Source organism: Gigantopelta aegis, chromosome 7 (assembly GCF_016097555.1).
Source record: "Gigantopelta aegis isolate Gae_Host chromosome 7, Gae_host_genome, whole genome shotgun sequence".
In the NCBI taxonomy this organism is placed as follows: Eukaryota; Metazoa; Mollusca; class Gastropoda; order Neomphalida; family Peltospiridae; genus Gigantopelta; species Gigantopelta aegis.
In genome coordinates this window covers 20,237,398-20,251,935 of record NC_054705.1, presented here as the reverse complement: position 1 = coordinate 20,251,935, position 14,538 = coordinate 20,237,398, and the positions used below count along the sequence as shown (strand labels likewise).

At 35.4% G+C, this 14,538-nt stretch overlaps 1 protein-coding gene across 1 annotated transcript in view; it reads left to right on the top strand.

Annotated features, from left to right (window-relative positions):
• Nucleotides 1-395: 395 nt before the first annotated feature.
• Nucleotides 396-14,538, top strand: part of LOC121377513 — a 35,612-nt gene continuing 21,469 nt past the window's right edge. Inside the window, exons 1-7 of the mRNA XM_041505527.1 lie at nt 396-1,665; nt 2,299-2,343; nt 2,901-3,025; nt 7,423-7,587; nt 10,749-10,849; nt 11,636-11,749; nt 13,861-14,020. Of these exons, the coding sequence (XP_041361461.1) occupies nt 1,578-1,665; nt 2,299-2,343; nt 2,901-3,025; nt 7,423-7,587; nt 10,749-10,849; nt 11,636-11,749; nt 13,861-14,020 (798 nt within the window). The 5' untranslated portion in view covers nt 396-1,577. The remainder of the gene's footprint in view (nt 1,666-2,298; nt 2,344-2,900; nt 3,026-7,422; nt 7,588-10,748; nt 10,850-11,635; nt 11,750-13,860; nt 14,021-14,538) is intronic.

The following is a 14,538-nucleotide window of genomic DNA, read 5'->3' as shown; positions in this document are numbered from 1 at the left end:
CGTGTCTTCTGTGACAGTTATTGGAATAAATAAATGGAAGTTGTCTAAGGAACGGAATAATTTCTTTAAAAACACTTGCAAGTTGGATTTTGTAAAACTTTTTTTTTTATTAGTATATATTCTGTGATAGTTATTGGAATAAATAAATGGAAGTTGTCTAAGGAACGAAATAATTCTTTGAAAACACCTGCAAGTTGCATTTTGTGAGAATTTTTATTTATTAGTATATCCATGTATATATTCTGTGATTGTTATTGGAATAAATGTATGGGACTTGTCAAGGAAAGAAATATTTTCTTTTAAAACATGTGCAAGTCTGATTTTGTGGAGAAAAAAGTATTTATAGGTACATAATATATTCTGTGATAGTTACTGGAATAAATGTATGGAAGTTATCAAAAGAAAATAATACATGTATTTGTTTAAAAACATCTTCACAACAAAAGCTGTTTAGTATCTAACATATGATTATTTTGACACCTACATGTATAGTCAAAATGGAGAGGAAACCTGTTTTCACCTTAAACTGTACTCATACTGTGGAAAACAGCAAGGGATCTTTTATGTGTGTGTTTTTTATGGAAGTTGTGAATTCTTCGTTTTATTGACTCGTCTTTGCGAGTATTACATGCAATTTATATACAAGTGTGGAACCTGGATTTTCAGATGGGATATTTAGTATTGATGTATTTCCTGTTTGTAGATTGATTTCATTGATATGCACATGCATAGATTACAGTGTGGTATATGCTTCAGAACATTAAAGGAAAGGAATGTTGATTGAAAGAAAGGAATATTTAATGTTACCTCATGAAATTAAAATTGCAGCTGTCTGTTGTCAAACAGTACTATTTGGATACTATCTGCATGTGTATATATACACAGCTGGAGAGAAAAACACAGCTGGCTTTGTTCCACATAGGCTAGTTATTTCTGAATAGCAGCATGAACTCCTTTGGACTGTTTGTTCAATGACACCCCAGCACATTGCTTAATAACATAGTTATGAAAATTGCAAGCAGTAATATTAGTTTTGTAGAACTATATGCTTTACAAAGGTTTACTTATATAAAGTGAACAGTGAAGAGTTTAACTATTAGAACTGGAAAAGTGTGGAACTATATGCTGCTTTACAAACGTTTAGTTCTATAAAGTGAATTAACAGTGAAACATTTAATTATTTAAGTTTATTATATAAGTTCAGTTATATAAAGTAAACAGCGAAACTTTAACTATTAGAACTGGAAAAATGTTGAACTATATACTGCATTACAATGGTTTAGTTGTGTAAAATGAACAGTGAAACTTTTAACTGTTAGAATGGGAAAAAGTGTGGAACTATATACTGCTTTACAAAGTTTAGTTATATAAAGTAAACAGCGAAACTTTAACTATTAGAACTGGAAAAATGTTGAACTATATACTGCATTACAATGGTTTAGTTGTGTAAAATGAACAGTGAAACTTTTAACTGTTAGAATGAGAAAAAGTGTAAATCTGTATGTGTATATGTATATGCTGCTTTACAATGGTTTATAGTTATATAAAGTGAACATTGAAGAGTTTAACTATTACACATGGAGAAGGCGAGAGAGACGGCTATAAAAATCATAGGATTGAGTTCTGATGAAAGTTTCAGGGGCAGTTCTCCTGGAAGTTTTTCAGGTAAAACACAACTAAAGAAACATGGTTCTGAACTTAACATATTTTATTGCATACCTATTCAATCTTACTATGGTGATAAAGACATTTTGAAACCGTGTGATAAATTTATTTTGTATAGCACATACATGTATGTGCGATCTGGACTAGAAATTTAAATGAGAAATTCCATTTTTATTTGTACTGCAGTTAGTGCCTCTTGTTCTGCAACCACCGTTTCTATTGACAGAATATGATGACAGATAAAGTAAAGTCATATCCTGCTACTAGCACCATATGACTTTTGACATCACTCATGTGACATCACACACATAGCCTACATTACAAAATTGCTCGTTTGACCTCTAGGTGATTGTACAATGTGGCTGAACTGACTGAAATGATAGCTTTTCGCCTTAATTTTTATGGTCTGCAGGATAAATATAATAACTTGTTAATGATGTCGGATATCTGCTTTATTCTGTTCAGGTCGAATGAGACATTCCGATAGGCAAAGCCTCGTGGAATTTCCCATTCTTACCTTCACAGGATAAAGCAGATATCCAACATCATTAACAAGTCTCTATGTATTATAAATACCATCATCTTAAATTCTGAGATTCTCCTTTGCAAAGGCATCATTATTATTTCTTTCAGAAACAGAACCATCTAACTTGACACAGAAATCAGATCTGCAGAATGGTAAGTGCATGTAGTTCTAGAATGAAGTGCATGATTAATAAAGCATTCATCATTGAAGCAAGGAATATCTTGGTTACATGCAGCTTGAAGTTTCAGGGGGAGATTGTAATATATTGTCAGTATATAATATATCAGTATACTTTTGAATATTCTGTGTGTGCCATTTTTAAATGTTGCACCCCTTCCAAGAATACTTTATGTACCTTTTTAAAACTGTGCACCTCATCCCTAGAAAAATCATCCATCTGCCTAAAAAAAAAAGACAAAGACATTATTGTCAGCAGTGCAGTGGTTAAGACTATCAAGCTACAGGCTGGTAGGTAAGGGTTCGCAGCCCTGTACCAGCTCCAACCCAGAGCAAGTTCTTGAAGGCTCAGTGGGTAGGTGTAAGACCACTACACCTTCTTCGCTTTCACTAACCACTAACAACTAACCCACGTCCTGGACAGACATCCCAGATAGCTGAGGTGTGTGCCCAGGACAGCGTGCTTGAATCTTAATTGAATATAAGCACTAATATAAGTTGAAACGAAATGAACTGTAAATGTTTCCTCTAGCTCTTTCAGAGAGAGATTCCAGTGCCTTAGGTTCAGACAACGATTTGCTTCAGGCAAAAAATGAGAGAAGTAAAAGAAAACCCATTAGTAAGAAAATAAGGTCACCCATACCTCCAAGACCAAAGGTGAGATGCAAGATATTAGAGTATGATATACATGTACAATATATTTCATATTGGTGTGTATGGTATAAATGTACAATATATTTCATATTATTGTATATTATAAATGTACAATATATTTTATATTAGTGTATAGTATAAATATACAATACATTTCATATTAGTGTGCAGTATAAATGTACAATATATTTCATATTAGTGTTTAGTATAAATGTACAATATATTTCATATTAGTGTATAGTATAAATGTACAATATATTTCATATTAGTGTATAGTGTAAATGTGTAATATATAGAGGATATTTCATGTTTTTTGTCAAATATGGTTAATATCTCATTGAGTGAAGTTTGCAATCATATCTCACGAGTTGTGCTTGCGCGTCGAGTGTGATATGATTGCAAACTTCACGAGATGAGATATAAATCATATTTGACAAAAAACATGAAATTTTCTTTGTATTATATAGCGTTTGGCAAGTTACCTTTATTTTCAAAATGCCAGCAGCAAAATAGTTCTGGCTTTCTTACAGTTGAGATAACACTTTCTACAGTGACGATAACACAGTTTAGAGTGAAATAGTGAAATGTTCACTCTAAAATGTGTTATCATCATTGAGTTACTGATAACACTTTTATTTCACTGATATTTTAAGATAAATGTTATATAATAAATTTCATATTAGTTTATAGTATAAATGTGTAATATATTTTGTATTAGTGTATATTATAAATGTACAATATATTTCATATTAGTGTATAGTATAAATGTGCAATATATTTCATATTACTTTATAGTATAAATGTATAATATATTTCATATTTGTGTATAGTATAAATATATAATATATTAGTGTGTGGTATAAATGCATAATATATTTCATATTAGTGTATAATATAAATTATAATATATTTCATATTAGTGTGTAGTATAAATGTATAATATATTTTATATTAGTGTTTAGTATAAAATTAATGTATTATATAATTAAGTATTGACTGTAGTTTCTTTCTGATATGCTAATGATATCAGTCAGTGCATACTGTAGTGAAACACCTCAAAACCAGACCCTCTATTAACTGGACATTCCATAAACTGGCAGTTTTCATGATCACGTTTTTACATATCAGTATGGTATACCTATCTAAACTGGATATCCCCTAAACTGGACCTTTTTACTTAGTCATATATAATAATTAATATTTTGTTAAAAAATAACTGGGTTTCTGCTAATTTTGGAGAGTTAAAGGGACAGACCCTAGTTTTAAACACTAAGGCATATTTTCACCTAGACCCTACTTTCAACCCGTAAAAATGGGCACTAACTTCGGTTAATTTATAAACCTGTAACAAATTTGAATACAACAGAATCTGTGACGTTGAAATGCCATTAAAAATAGACTAAAACACGACTCTATAACCGTTAGTTTTCAGATGCATGTGCGTTTTTTAAAAATATGAAAAATGCATTTCGTGGTATTACTATTAGTATTAGAAACACCAGGATTACAGAAACACTACGGTTGTACAGAAATGGATAATCTAAACAATAAAATATAAGTAATGTTTGATTTCAGTGATCATAAACGGCTCTAATAGTGAAAAATATGTCTTAGTGTTTAAAAACAAGGGTCTGTCCCTTTAACAGTTAATGTTTGACTAACCCAGGGCTAGTTGAAGATAATGTTTGACTAACCCAGAGCTAGTTGAAGATAATGTTTGACTAACCCAGGGCTAGTTGAAGATAATGTTTGACTAACCCAGGGCTAGTTGAAGATAATGTTTGACTAACCCATGGCTAGTTGAAGATACTGTTTGACTAACCCAGGGCTAGTTGAAGATAATGTTTGACTAACCCAGGACTAGTTGAAGATAATGTTTGACTAACCCAGGGCTAGTTGAAGATAATGTTTGACTAACCCAGGGCTAGCCCTGTTAGTTGAAGATAATGTTTGACTAACCCAGGGCTAGTTGAAGATAATGTTTGACTAACCCAGGGCTAGCCCTGCTAGTTGAAGATAATTTTTTCTAAGTGTACTCCCCATCACTTCACTTAAAATATTTCTCCGATAGATTCTTTCTATACTAAAATTTATATATTTTCATAAATATTGAAATAATAAAAAATGGAAGATAATTCTTTCTAAGATGTACTCCCCATCACTTCACTTAAAATATTTCTCCGATAGATTCTTTCTATAGTAAAATTTATATATACTCTTCAAAAGAAGAAACGCAAAACCACATTGTCGTAACATTTGGAGAATTGATTTAATTATTGAATGGTGAGTCCGATAATTACCAAATGTTGCAGGATTGTTCACAATTCACTCTAGTCCATTGTGAGTAAGTGATAGGACACACCACCAAGGTCAAGGTCATCTGGAGTCAATACCGGGTGTGGCCTCCGCGTGTGTTGACAACTGCCTGGCACCGCCTGCCCATTGAAGCAACCAGAGTACGGATGACGTTCCGGGGGATGGTGGCCCACTCGGCCTGCAAGGCTGCTGCCAGCTCGGGCAGGGTCTGGGGCTGTGGTTGTCGCTGTCGGAGGCGTCGGTCCAACTCGTCCCATAGATGCTCAATTGGGTTCAAATCCGGTGATATCGATGGCCAAGGAAGGACATTAATGTTGTTGTTCTGTAGGAAAGCCGTTGTGAGACGTGCTGTGTGAGGCCTGGCGTTGTCATGTTGGAACACTGCGTTGGCGTTGGCCATAACTGGAACGATGTGTGGCCGGAGGATCTGGTCAATGTAGCCCTGTGCATTCAGGTTGCCCTGCACGTGGACCAGGTCAGTTCTGCCAGTGTGTGAGATGGCTGCCCACACCATGACACTACCCCCGCCGAATCTGTCCACTTCCTGCACGCAGTTTGCCGCATAACGTTCACCACGACGCCTATACACGCGACATCTTCCATCATGACGTCGGAGCAGAAATCGGGACTCGTCACTGAACCACACCTGTCTCCATCGCAGTTGAGGCCATTATCGATGAATCTGGCACCACTGCAGTCGGAGTCGACGGTGTTGTGGTGTTAAGATGACACCTCGAACTGGACGTCTGGCACGAATTCCTACCTCACGTAGGCGGTTCCGTACGGTCTGGTCGGATATCCTGCGCAAACCTGGTATTGCTGCGGCTGTGGAGGTGGCAGTAGTCAATCGTTCCCGAAGGTGGCGTACCCGGATGTAGCGGTCCTGCCCGGGGGTAGTGACCCGTGGTCGACCGGATCTAGGGAGGTCACGTGTTGATCCATGTTGCTGGTAACGGTCCCACAGTCTGGAGATGGTGCTTGGGGACACATGGAATGCCCTGGCAACGGCCGTTCTGGATTCGCCTGCGTCTAGTCGGCCTATGGCATTGTTTCTCTGCGGTTCACTGAGACGTGGCATGTCCTGGATTGTCAACTGTCGGCCAGATACAGAGGCCAGGCAAGCGAACACCCTGCACTTTTATACTGTCGGTGTTCATGTTGCACGTGCAGACAACGCACGTGCAGTGGTGACATGGTTTGCACGTGGCTGCGTTTTTGCGAATATTCACATTTTGGAACTTTATTGTACAGTAGCTGCGTTTTATCGAATGTAACCGTGGGAATGTGTTTGGGACATGCAATGACCTTATATTCACAAAGCATGAACCGGTAGGAAACATAAAATCGGAGTTATAACCCATTTGTACCCTTTTGCGTTTCTTTTTTTGAAGAGTATATTTTCATAAATATTGAAATAATTAAAAATGGAAGATAATTTTTTCTAAGTGTACTCCCTATCACTTCGCTTAAAATATTTCTCCTATAGATTCTTTCTATACTAAAATGTATATATTTTCATAAATATTGAAATCATAAAAAGTTTAAATGAATATTTCAACCAATACAGAAACTAGTCAGTTATATTTACAGAAATTTTGACAATTTTTTTAAAATTAATATTTTAACCAATACAGAAACCAGCCAGTTATTTTTAGAGAGATGTAGACATACATGTATAATAAACATTTTTGATTAATATTTTAACCAATACAGAAACCAGCCAGTTATATTTACTAAAATGTAGACAATAAAACAAATTCAGGCCCATAGCCAATGAGGGATCAGGAGTGGGAGGTTCAGTCGACCCCCCCCCCCCCCCCCCCCCCCCCCCCCCCCCCACCACCAATGACTTTTTTTTTCAATATGCCCCTGGACCCCCCCCCAAGCAACTCGAACACTTCACACCCTAGTGTGAGGCAATTTGTGCCTCACCATAAGCCTAAACGACACCCCCCCCCCCCCCTTCTCAAATTCCTGGCTATACGGACCTGAAATTTAATTAATATTTTAACCAATACAAAAACCAGTTAGTTATTTTTAGAGAAAGGTAGACATATAATAAACATTTTAAATGAATATTTCAGCCAGTAGAGAAACCGCCGACCCCTGAACCCGAACCCGTGACAGACGTAGAAGAATGGAGTCCGGAGCCCCCGAGTAGGGAGGCGACCTTGACCCCTGTTGAAGATGAAGTCTACACACCAAGCATCTCAATGCCCGATCTTCCAGAATTTGAACTGGCAAAGAAGGTGAAGAGCTTTTTGGTTTGCTTCAGTGTTTGGACACACATAACTGTGAAACAAAGAATGAAGTGGTTTTATTTAACGATGCACTCAACACATTTTATTTATGGTTATATGGCATCAGACGTATGGTTTAAAAATGACACAGAGATAATTAGAGAGGAAACCTGCTGCTGCTGCTATTCTATGGGCTACTCATTTCTATTAGGTCAGGTCAGGTCAGGTCACAGAGTTTAACGTGCATATTCAGAGCAAGCTGTTGTAGTGCATGCCTGTCATGGATGGTACAGGTGTCAGCATTTCTATTAGCAGCAAGAGATCTATTATATGCATTATCCCCCAGACTTTCTTTCTTTCTATCTCATTTTCGTGCTTATTTAAGGTTCAAACATGCTGCCCTGGGCACACAACTCGGCTATCTGGGCTGTCTTTCTGGGACAGTGGGTTAGTTGTTAGTGTTTAGTGAGAGAGAAGAGGGTGTAGTGGTCTTACACCTACCCATTGAGTCGTTAAAACTCACTCTGGGTGGTAGCCGGTATCGGGCTGCGAACTCTGTACCTATCAGCCTTAAATTATGTCCAGTGGCTTCACCATGACACCACCGATGCCAGAGTATTTTATGTTTCAAATAATGACTGGTTATCCAATTTGTTGTACTGAGTTGTAACGTTTTTGAAAGAACTTGTTCTCAAATAAGTGGCATCTACTGGCCAATCTTGTAGTCTTCTCTAATTCTCAGTCATGAGTTGTCTGCCCCTGTAGCATGTTTTATCCCACAATCACTGTATTCATTGGTGTTGTGGTTAGGCCATCGGTCTACAGGCTGGTAGGTACTGGGTTCGGATCCCAGTCGAGGCATGGGATTTTTAATCCAGATACCGACTCCAAACCCTGAGTGAGTGCTCCGCAAGGCTCAATGGGTAGGTGTAAACCACTAGCACTGACCAAAAAATCCATAACTGGTTAAACAAAGGCCATGGTTTGTGCTATCCTGCCTGTGGGAAGAGCAAATAAAAGATCCCTTGCTGCTAATCGGAAAGAGTAGCCCATATAGTGGTGACAGCGGGTTTCCTCTCAAAATCTGTGTGGTCCTTAACCATATGTCTGACGCCATATAACCGTACATAAAATGTGTTGAGTGCGTCGTTAAATAAAACATTTCTTTCTTTCTTTCTTTCTCTAATTCTCAGTCATGAGTTTTCTGCCCCTGCAGCATGTTTTATCCCACAATCACTGTATTCATTGGCAACATATGATGACTAGATAAATCTCTATATTTTCGGTCACTGATAAAAAATATAGGTCACGTGACATAAGCCCAACTCGACTTGTGTATTTCAGACTAGATTTTCAATAAACATATTCTTTAAATCATTTGTTCAAGTACAGTAAACACAAATAACTTTTAGTTTTGCGATAACAATACAAAACTTGTATATTTATTTATAAATTAAGTTGAGAAACACTTTTTGAATGTAGCAGAATGTAGTTAGCGTCTTACAAAGAATGACGTAATGTATCTTGTATGATCTCATACGGCAAAAGCCTTGCTACATGTAGCAGGTTTCCTCTCTAAGACTATATTTCAAAATTACCAAATGTTTGACATCCAATAGCCAATGATTAAGACATCAATGTGCTCTAGTGGTGTTGTTAAACAAACTTTAACTTATCTTTATTCAGTGTGTTTTTGATTGTCCATGTGGTTGTAGTTGCCCAATACAACCTGAATCTTACCCTTGAATAATTTTGTATGTACGAACAAATATATACATGCATTGGGAAATACAATTAAGTTTAAACTACCAAAAACTTTAGGAAAATCAGACGCACATTAAATTTACTCAACCTGATATTCTAAAACAAATGTGTATGTGCTGTCCTGTCTATGGGATGGTGCATATAAAAGATCCCTTGCTGCTAACTGAAAAGAGTAGCCCATGAAGTGGCGACAGCGGGTTTCCTCCTTCAATATCTGTGTGGTTCTCAACCATATGTCTGATGCCATATAACCATAAATAAAATGTGTTGGATGCGTCGTTAAGTAAAACATTTCCTTCAATCTAAAACAAATGAAGGGTCCACGGAAATAATCGATGATGTCCAAACAGATAGTCAGTATTATAATGGTTGTGTATGTCACGGTCACAGTGACACACTAAACTAAAAACCAATAATTAGGGTAGGCCATTAAAAGTAGTTGGTAAATTATGCTTTCTTAGGCATAAATATTCTACGATTGCAGAGTTGTATACATTAAAATTAAAAAATATCACCTTACTAAAAATGTGAAATCACAGTTTATTCCCATTGGCCCTTATTCAGATGTATTTAGTGTGTAATAATTCTATTGGTTAAAATGTTCTGTTAATCAGATGCATCTTAAAGGGACATTCCTGAGTTTGCTGCAATTTTTAAGATGTTATCAACTAACAGAGACTTTTTAACGATTGTAGTTACATATCAAATATATTTTTCATAATAAAATATTAGTGGCTGTATATTAAACATGTTTGTGATTGTTCTAATATTTGTACTAGGTTAAATTTCATTTTATTTCCTAAAATAAAAGTACGAAATTTTTTGAAGACAAAATCCAGTTTGGGCTTTTCACAAATATTAAGATGACGAGAAACACATTGAATATACAGACAGTGATATTCTAAACAAGAAAATATAGTTAATATGTAAGTTTAAGCATAGAAATATTTTATTAGTCGGAAACATCTTACAATACAGCAAACTCAGGAATGTCCCTTTAATTATGAATGACATCCAACTCAGGACTATCTCTCTTTAAAAGCATATTGTCACAGACCACTGACATTAAATATAGCCTAACAAAGTATTACCTGAACAAAATATATTTGATTTCCCCCTAAATGTAATTTATTCAAACATCTACATAACCACCATACTCCACTTATTAATGATATTTTGTGAACATAATTGAATTATGGCAATGGTCCATAATTCAAAAACTAAAATTGCCAAGAGGATTGACATGGATTTCCCTCCATCATGGTTCAATTAAAGTGACGTGATAGCAAGATTTTGTATTAAAAAATTAATGTAATTTTCATTTATTATCCATTTTTAGAGAAATAAGGCCCTTAAATCCGTGACAGTATGCCTTTAAGTAATGTGGATGTTTTCAAATGTTACAGGAAGCTCAGAGGAAGAAATCTATGAAGTTCCTTGTTGAAGCTCCACCAGAGTTGAAGGAACAACCAAAGAAAAGGAAATCACCACCAAAAGTCAGACGAATGTAAGACTTGTCATACAAATACATGGGGCCTTATTCACTAAACCCTCACAACTTTACAATCTCACAGTGCAAATTAATGCCAAAGGATGATGCAGTGTTGATTAGGAGAGCCTAACAGAGCTTTGTGAATTAAGCCCCTTGTTAACTCTTTCACTGCTAAGTTTCTTCAGTTTACTGTTCCATCTGTAGAGATGGTGTAGTTGGTCAAAAGTGGTTAACAGCACCTAAAAAGGTTAAGCTGTCAATCACCATAAAGTTTGTATTATCAAATATAAACTGAAGTTAAGTTTTGTGAATTTTTATGAACATTTTATGATGTGTTCAGTTTCCAGGCTCCACCCATTTCGTTACATATTAATGAGATTTCTGCTTGGGATAACAGATAAAAAATCCGGTACAAATATCAAATACAAACTGATGTGAAATTTAGTTAATTTTGATAAATATTTATAATGTTGAGTTTCCAGGCCCCACTCCTCTCATTACATATTAATGAGAGTTGTACTAGGTTTTATCAAACCAACAAGTCAGTACAAACACTAAATACAAATTAAATTTAAATTTAGTGAATTTGATGAATATTTATAATGTTGAGTTTCCAGGCCCCACTCCTCACATTATATATTAATGAGATTTGTGATTGGTCCTTTCAGACCGAAGATTCAGTACAAATACCAAATACAAACCGAAGTTAAAATTGTGAATTTTGATGAATATTTATAATGTTTCCTCGCTCTGCCCTTTCTTTATATATTAATGAGATTTCTACTTGGTTTTCTTATTCAGACCAAAGATTCAATACAACAGAAAGAGTCGGCCAGCTGAAGCACCAGTTACCAGTGACAAGTTACAGGAGATACAGGACCCACTAGACTTCCTGGCCAAATACTGCATCATTAAGTAAGTCATTTGCATATCATTAGCATATCATATTAGCATTTATGGGTCTTAAATATGTCACTAGCATTAAAGGGACATTCCTGAGTTTGCTGCAATGTTTCAGATGTTATTGACTAACAGAGACTTTTTGACGACTGTAATTACATATCATATATATTTTTCTGCATAAAATATTAGTGGCTGTATATTAAACGTGTTTCTGATCGTTCTAATATTTGTACTAGGTTAAATTTAATTTTATTTCTTAAAAAATATTTATTTTGTACTTACGAAATTATTTAAAGACTAAATCCAGTTTTGGCTTCTTGCAAATATTAAGAGGACCAGAAACACATTGACTATACAGACACTGATATTCTAAACAAGAAAATATATTTAATATATAAGTTTAATCGTAGAAGTATTTTATTAGTCGGAAACATCTTACAAAGCACCAAACTCAGGAATGTCCCTTTAACATATATAACTTTTTGGTGTTAACATATTGTTAGCTTATTTGTCTTGATTTCTTTATCAAATAGTAAGAGCTGATTCCAACTCAGTTGGTAGGGAACATGACTCGGTGGTGTTGTGGTTATGCCATCGGACATAAGGCTGGAAGGTACTGGGTTCGCAGCCTGGTAACGGTTCCCACCCATCCCTGCATCTCTAACCACTAACAATTAACCACTAATCCACTGTCCTGGACATACAGCCCAGATAGCTGAGGTGTATGTGCCCAGGAGAGTGTGCATGAACCTTAATTGGATTTAAGCATGAAAATAAGTTGAAATGAATGAATGTATGGTCATGGGATTGAACTGTTATCAGTGGACCCATTCTCGGACTAATTTTTTTTCTCCAGTGCCAACCAGTGCTCCATGATTGGTATATCAAAGATCATGGTATGTGTTGTCGTGTCTGTGAGAAAGTGCATATCTCTTGCTGCTAATAGAAAAAATAAATAAAGTGAATTTTCTCTAAAGACAATGTATCAGAATTACCTAATGTTTGACATCCAATAGTGCTCTAGTGGTGTCGTTAAACAAAACAAACCCATTGAGATATATTATATTACATTGCACTCGTGTTTATTAATTCTCTACCGGTCCAACTGGAGGGAACTATAGGTTTCATCTCCGTCTGTCTGTCTGTCTGTCTGTCCATCTGTCCATCCGTCTGTCCCACATGTTTTCCGGATGTTTTTTGCAGAAGGCTTTGAGATATTAACCTGAAATTTTGTGTATAGTTTTACCATGTACTGTATCTGATCAGGTTTGACTTTCATGACGATTTACCCACTTTTCACGGAGGTATGGCCGTTGAATTTAGCAGTACTCTCAAAATGCTTGTTTACCTTTTTTCTCTTACTAACCGCCAAGTAATTACAAACTCAGTTGTAAGTGAGAATAAAATAAAACTCATATTTTAGTTTTAGTAAGGCAAATTATTGCCAAAGACTGAGTTCCTTTGATTTTGTTTGGGGGGGGGGTGGAGGATGGGACGTAGCCGTAGCCCAGTGATAAAGCATTCGCTTGAGGCGCAGTCGGTCTAGGATCGATCCCCGTCGGTGGACCAATTGGGCTATTTCTCGGTCCAACCAGTGCTCCACAACTAGTTTAACAAAGGCTGTGGTATGTACTATCCTGTCTATGGGATGGTGCATATAAAAGATCCCTTGTTGTTAATAGAAAAGAGTAGCCCATGTAGTGGTGACAGCGGGTTTCCTCTCTCAATATCTGTGTGGTCCTTAACCATATGTCTGACAACATATAACTGTAAATAAAATGTGTTGAGTGCGTCGTTAAATAAAACATTTCCTTCCTTTGTATTTTTTTGTTTTTGTTTTGCTTCATTTCGTTTTGGTTTTATTTCCATTGCATTTCGTTTTGGTTTTATTCCCATTGCATTTCGTTTTGGTTTTATTTCCATTGCATTTCGTTTTGGTTTTATTCCCATTGCATTTCGTTTTGGTTTTATTTCCATTGCATTTCGTTTTGGTTTTATTTCCATTGCATTTCGTTTCATTTTATTATGTCATTTCTTTTCATTTCCTTTTATTTGAATTTCAGTCCTAACAGGCTCCCAATTTCTTTTCATTTTTCATTTCATATTTCATATTTGTATTCCAGTCCTAACAGACTTCCATTCTACAAGCTGATCTTTGAGGCTGTAATTGCTGACCAATCTCCACGATACATACACGAAAAATCATCAACCAAATTGTCTGAACACGAGAAGAAACTAATGAAAGATATTGCTGTTCTGACTCACGGCCATTCAGATAAAATTGTAAGTATGTTTTAGAAGATAGTATAAAATCCTAATTTGAACCATTCAGATAAAATTGTAAGTATGTTTTAGAAGATAGTATAAAATCCTAATTTGAACCATTCAGATAAAATTGTAAGTATGTTTTAGAAGATAGTATATAATCGTAATTTGAATGATTCAGATAAAATTATAAGTATGTTTTAGAAGATAGTATAAAATCGTAATTTGAACCATTCAGATAAAATTGTAAGTATGTTTTAGAAGATAGTATAAAATCCTAATTTGAACCATTCAAATAAAATTGTAAGTATGTTTTAGAAGATAGTATATAATAGTAATTTGAACCATTCAGATAAAATTGTAAGTATGTTTTAGAAGATAGTATAAAATCTTAATTTGAATCATTCAGATGAAATTGTAAGTATGTTAAAAATGGTAGTATAAAATCCTAACTTGAACTATTCAGATAAAATTGTAAGTATGTTTTAGAAGATAGTATAAAATCTTAATTTGAATCATTCAGATAAAATTGTAAG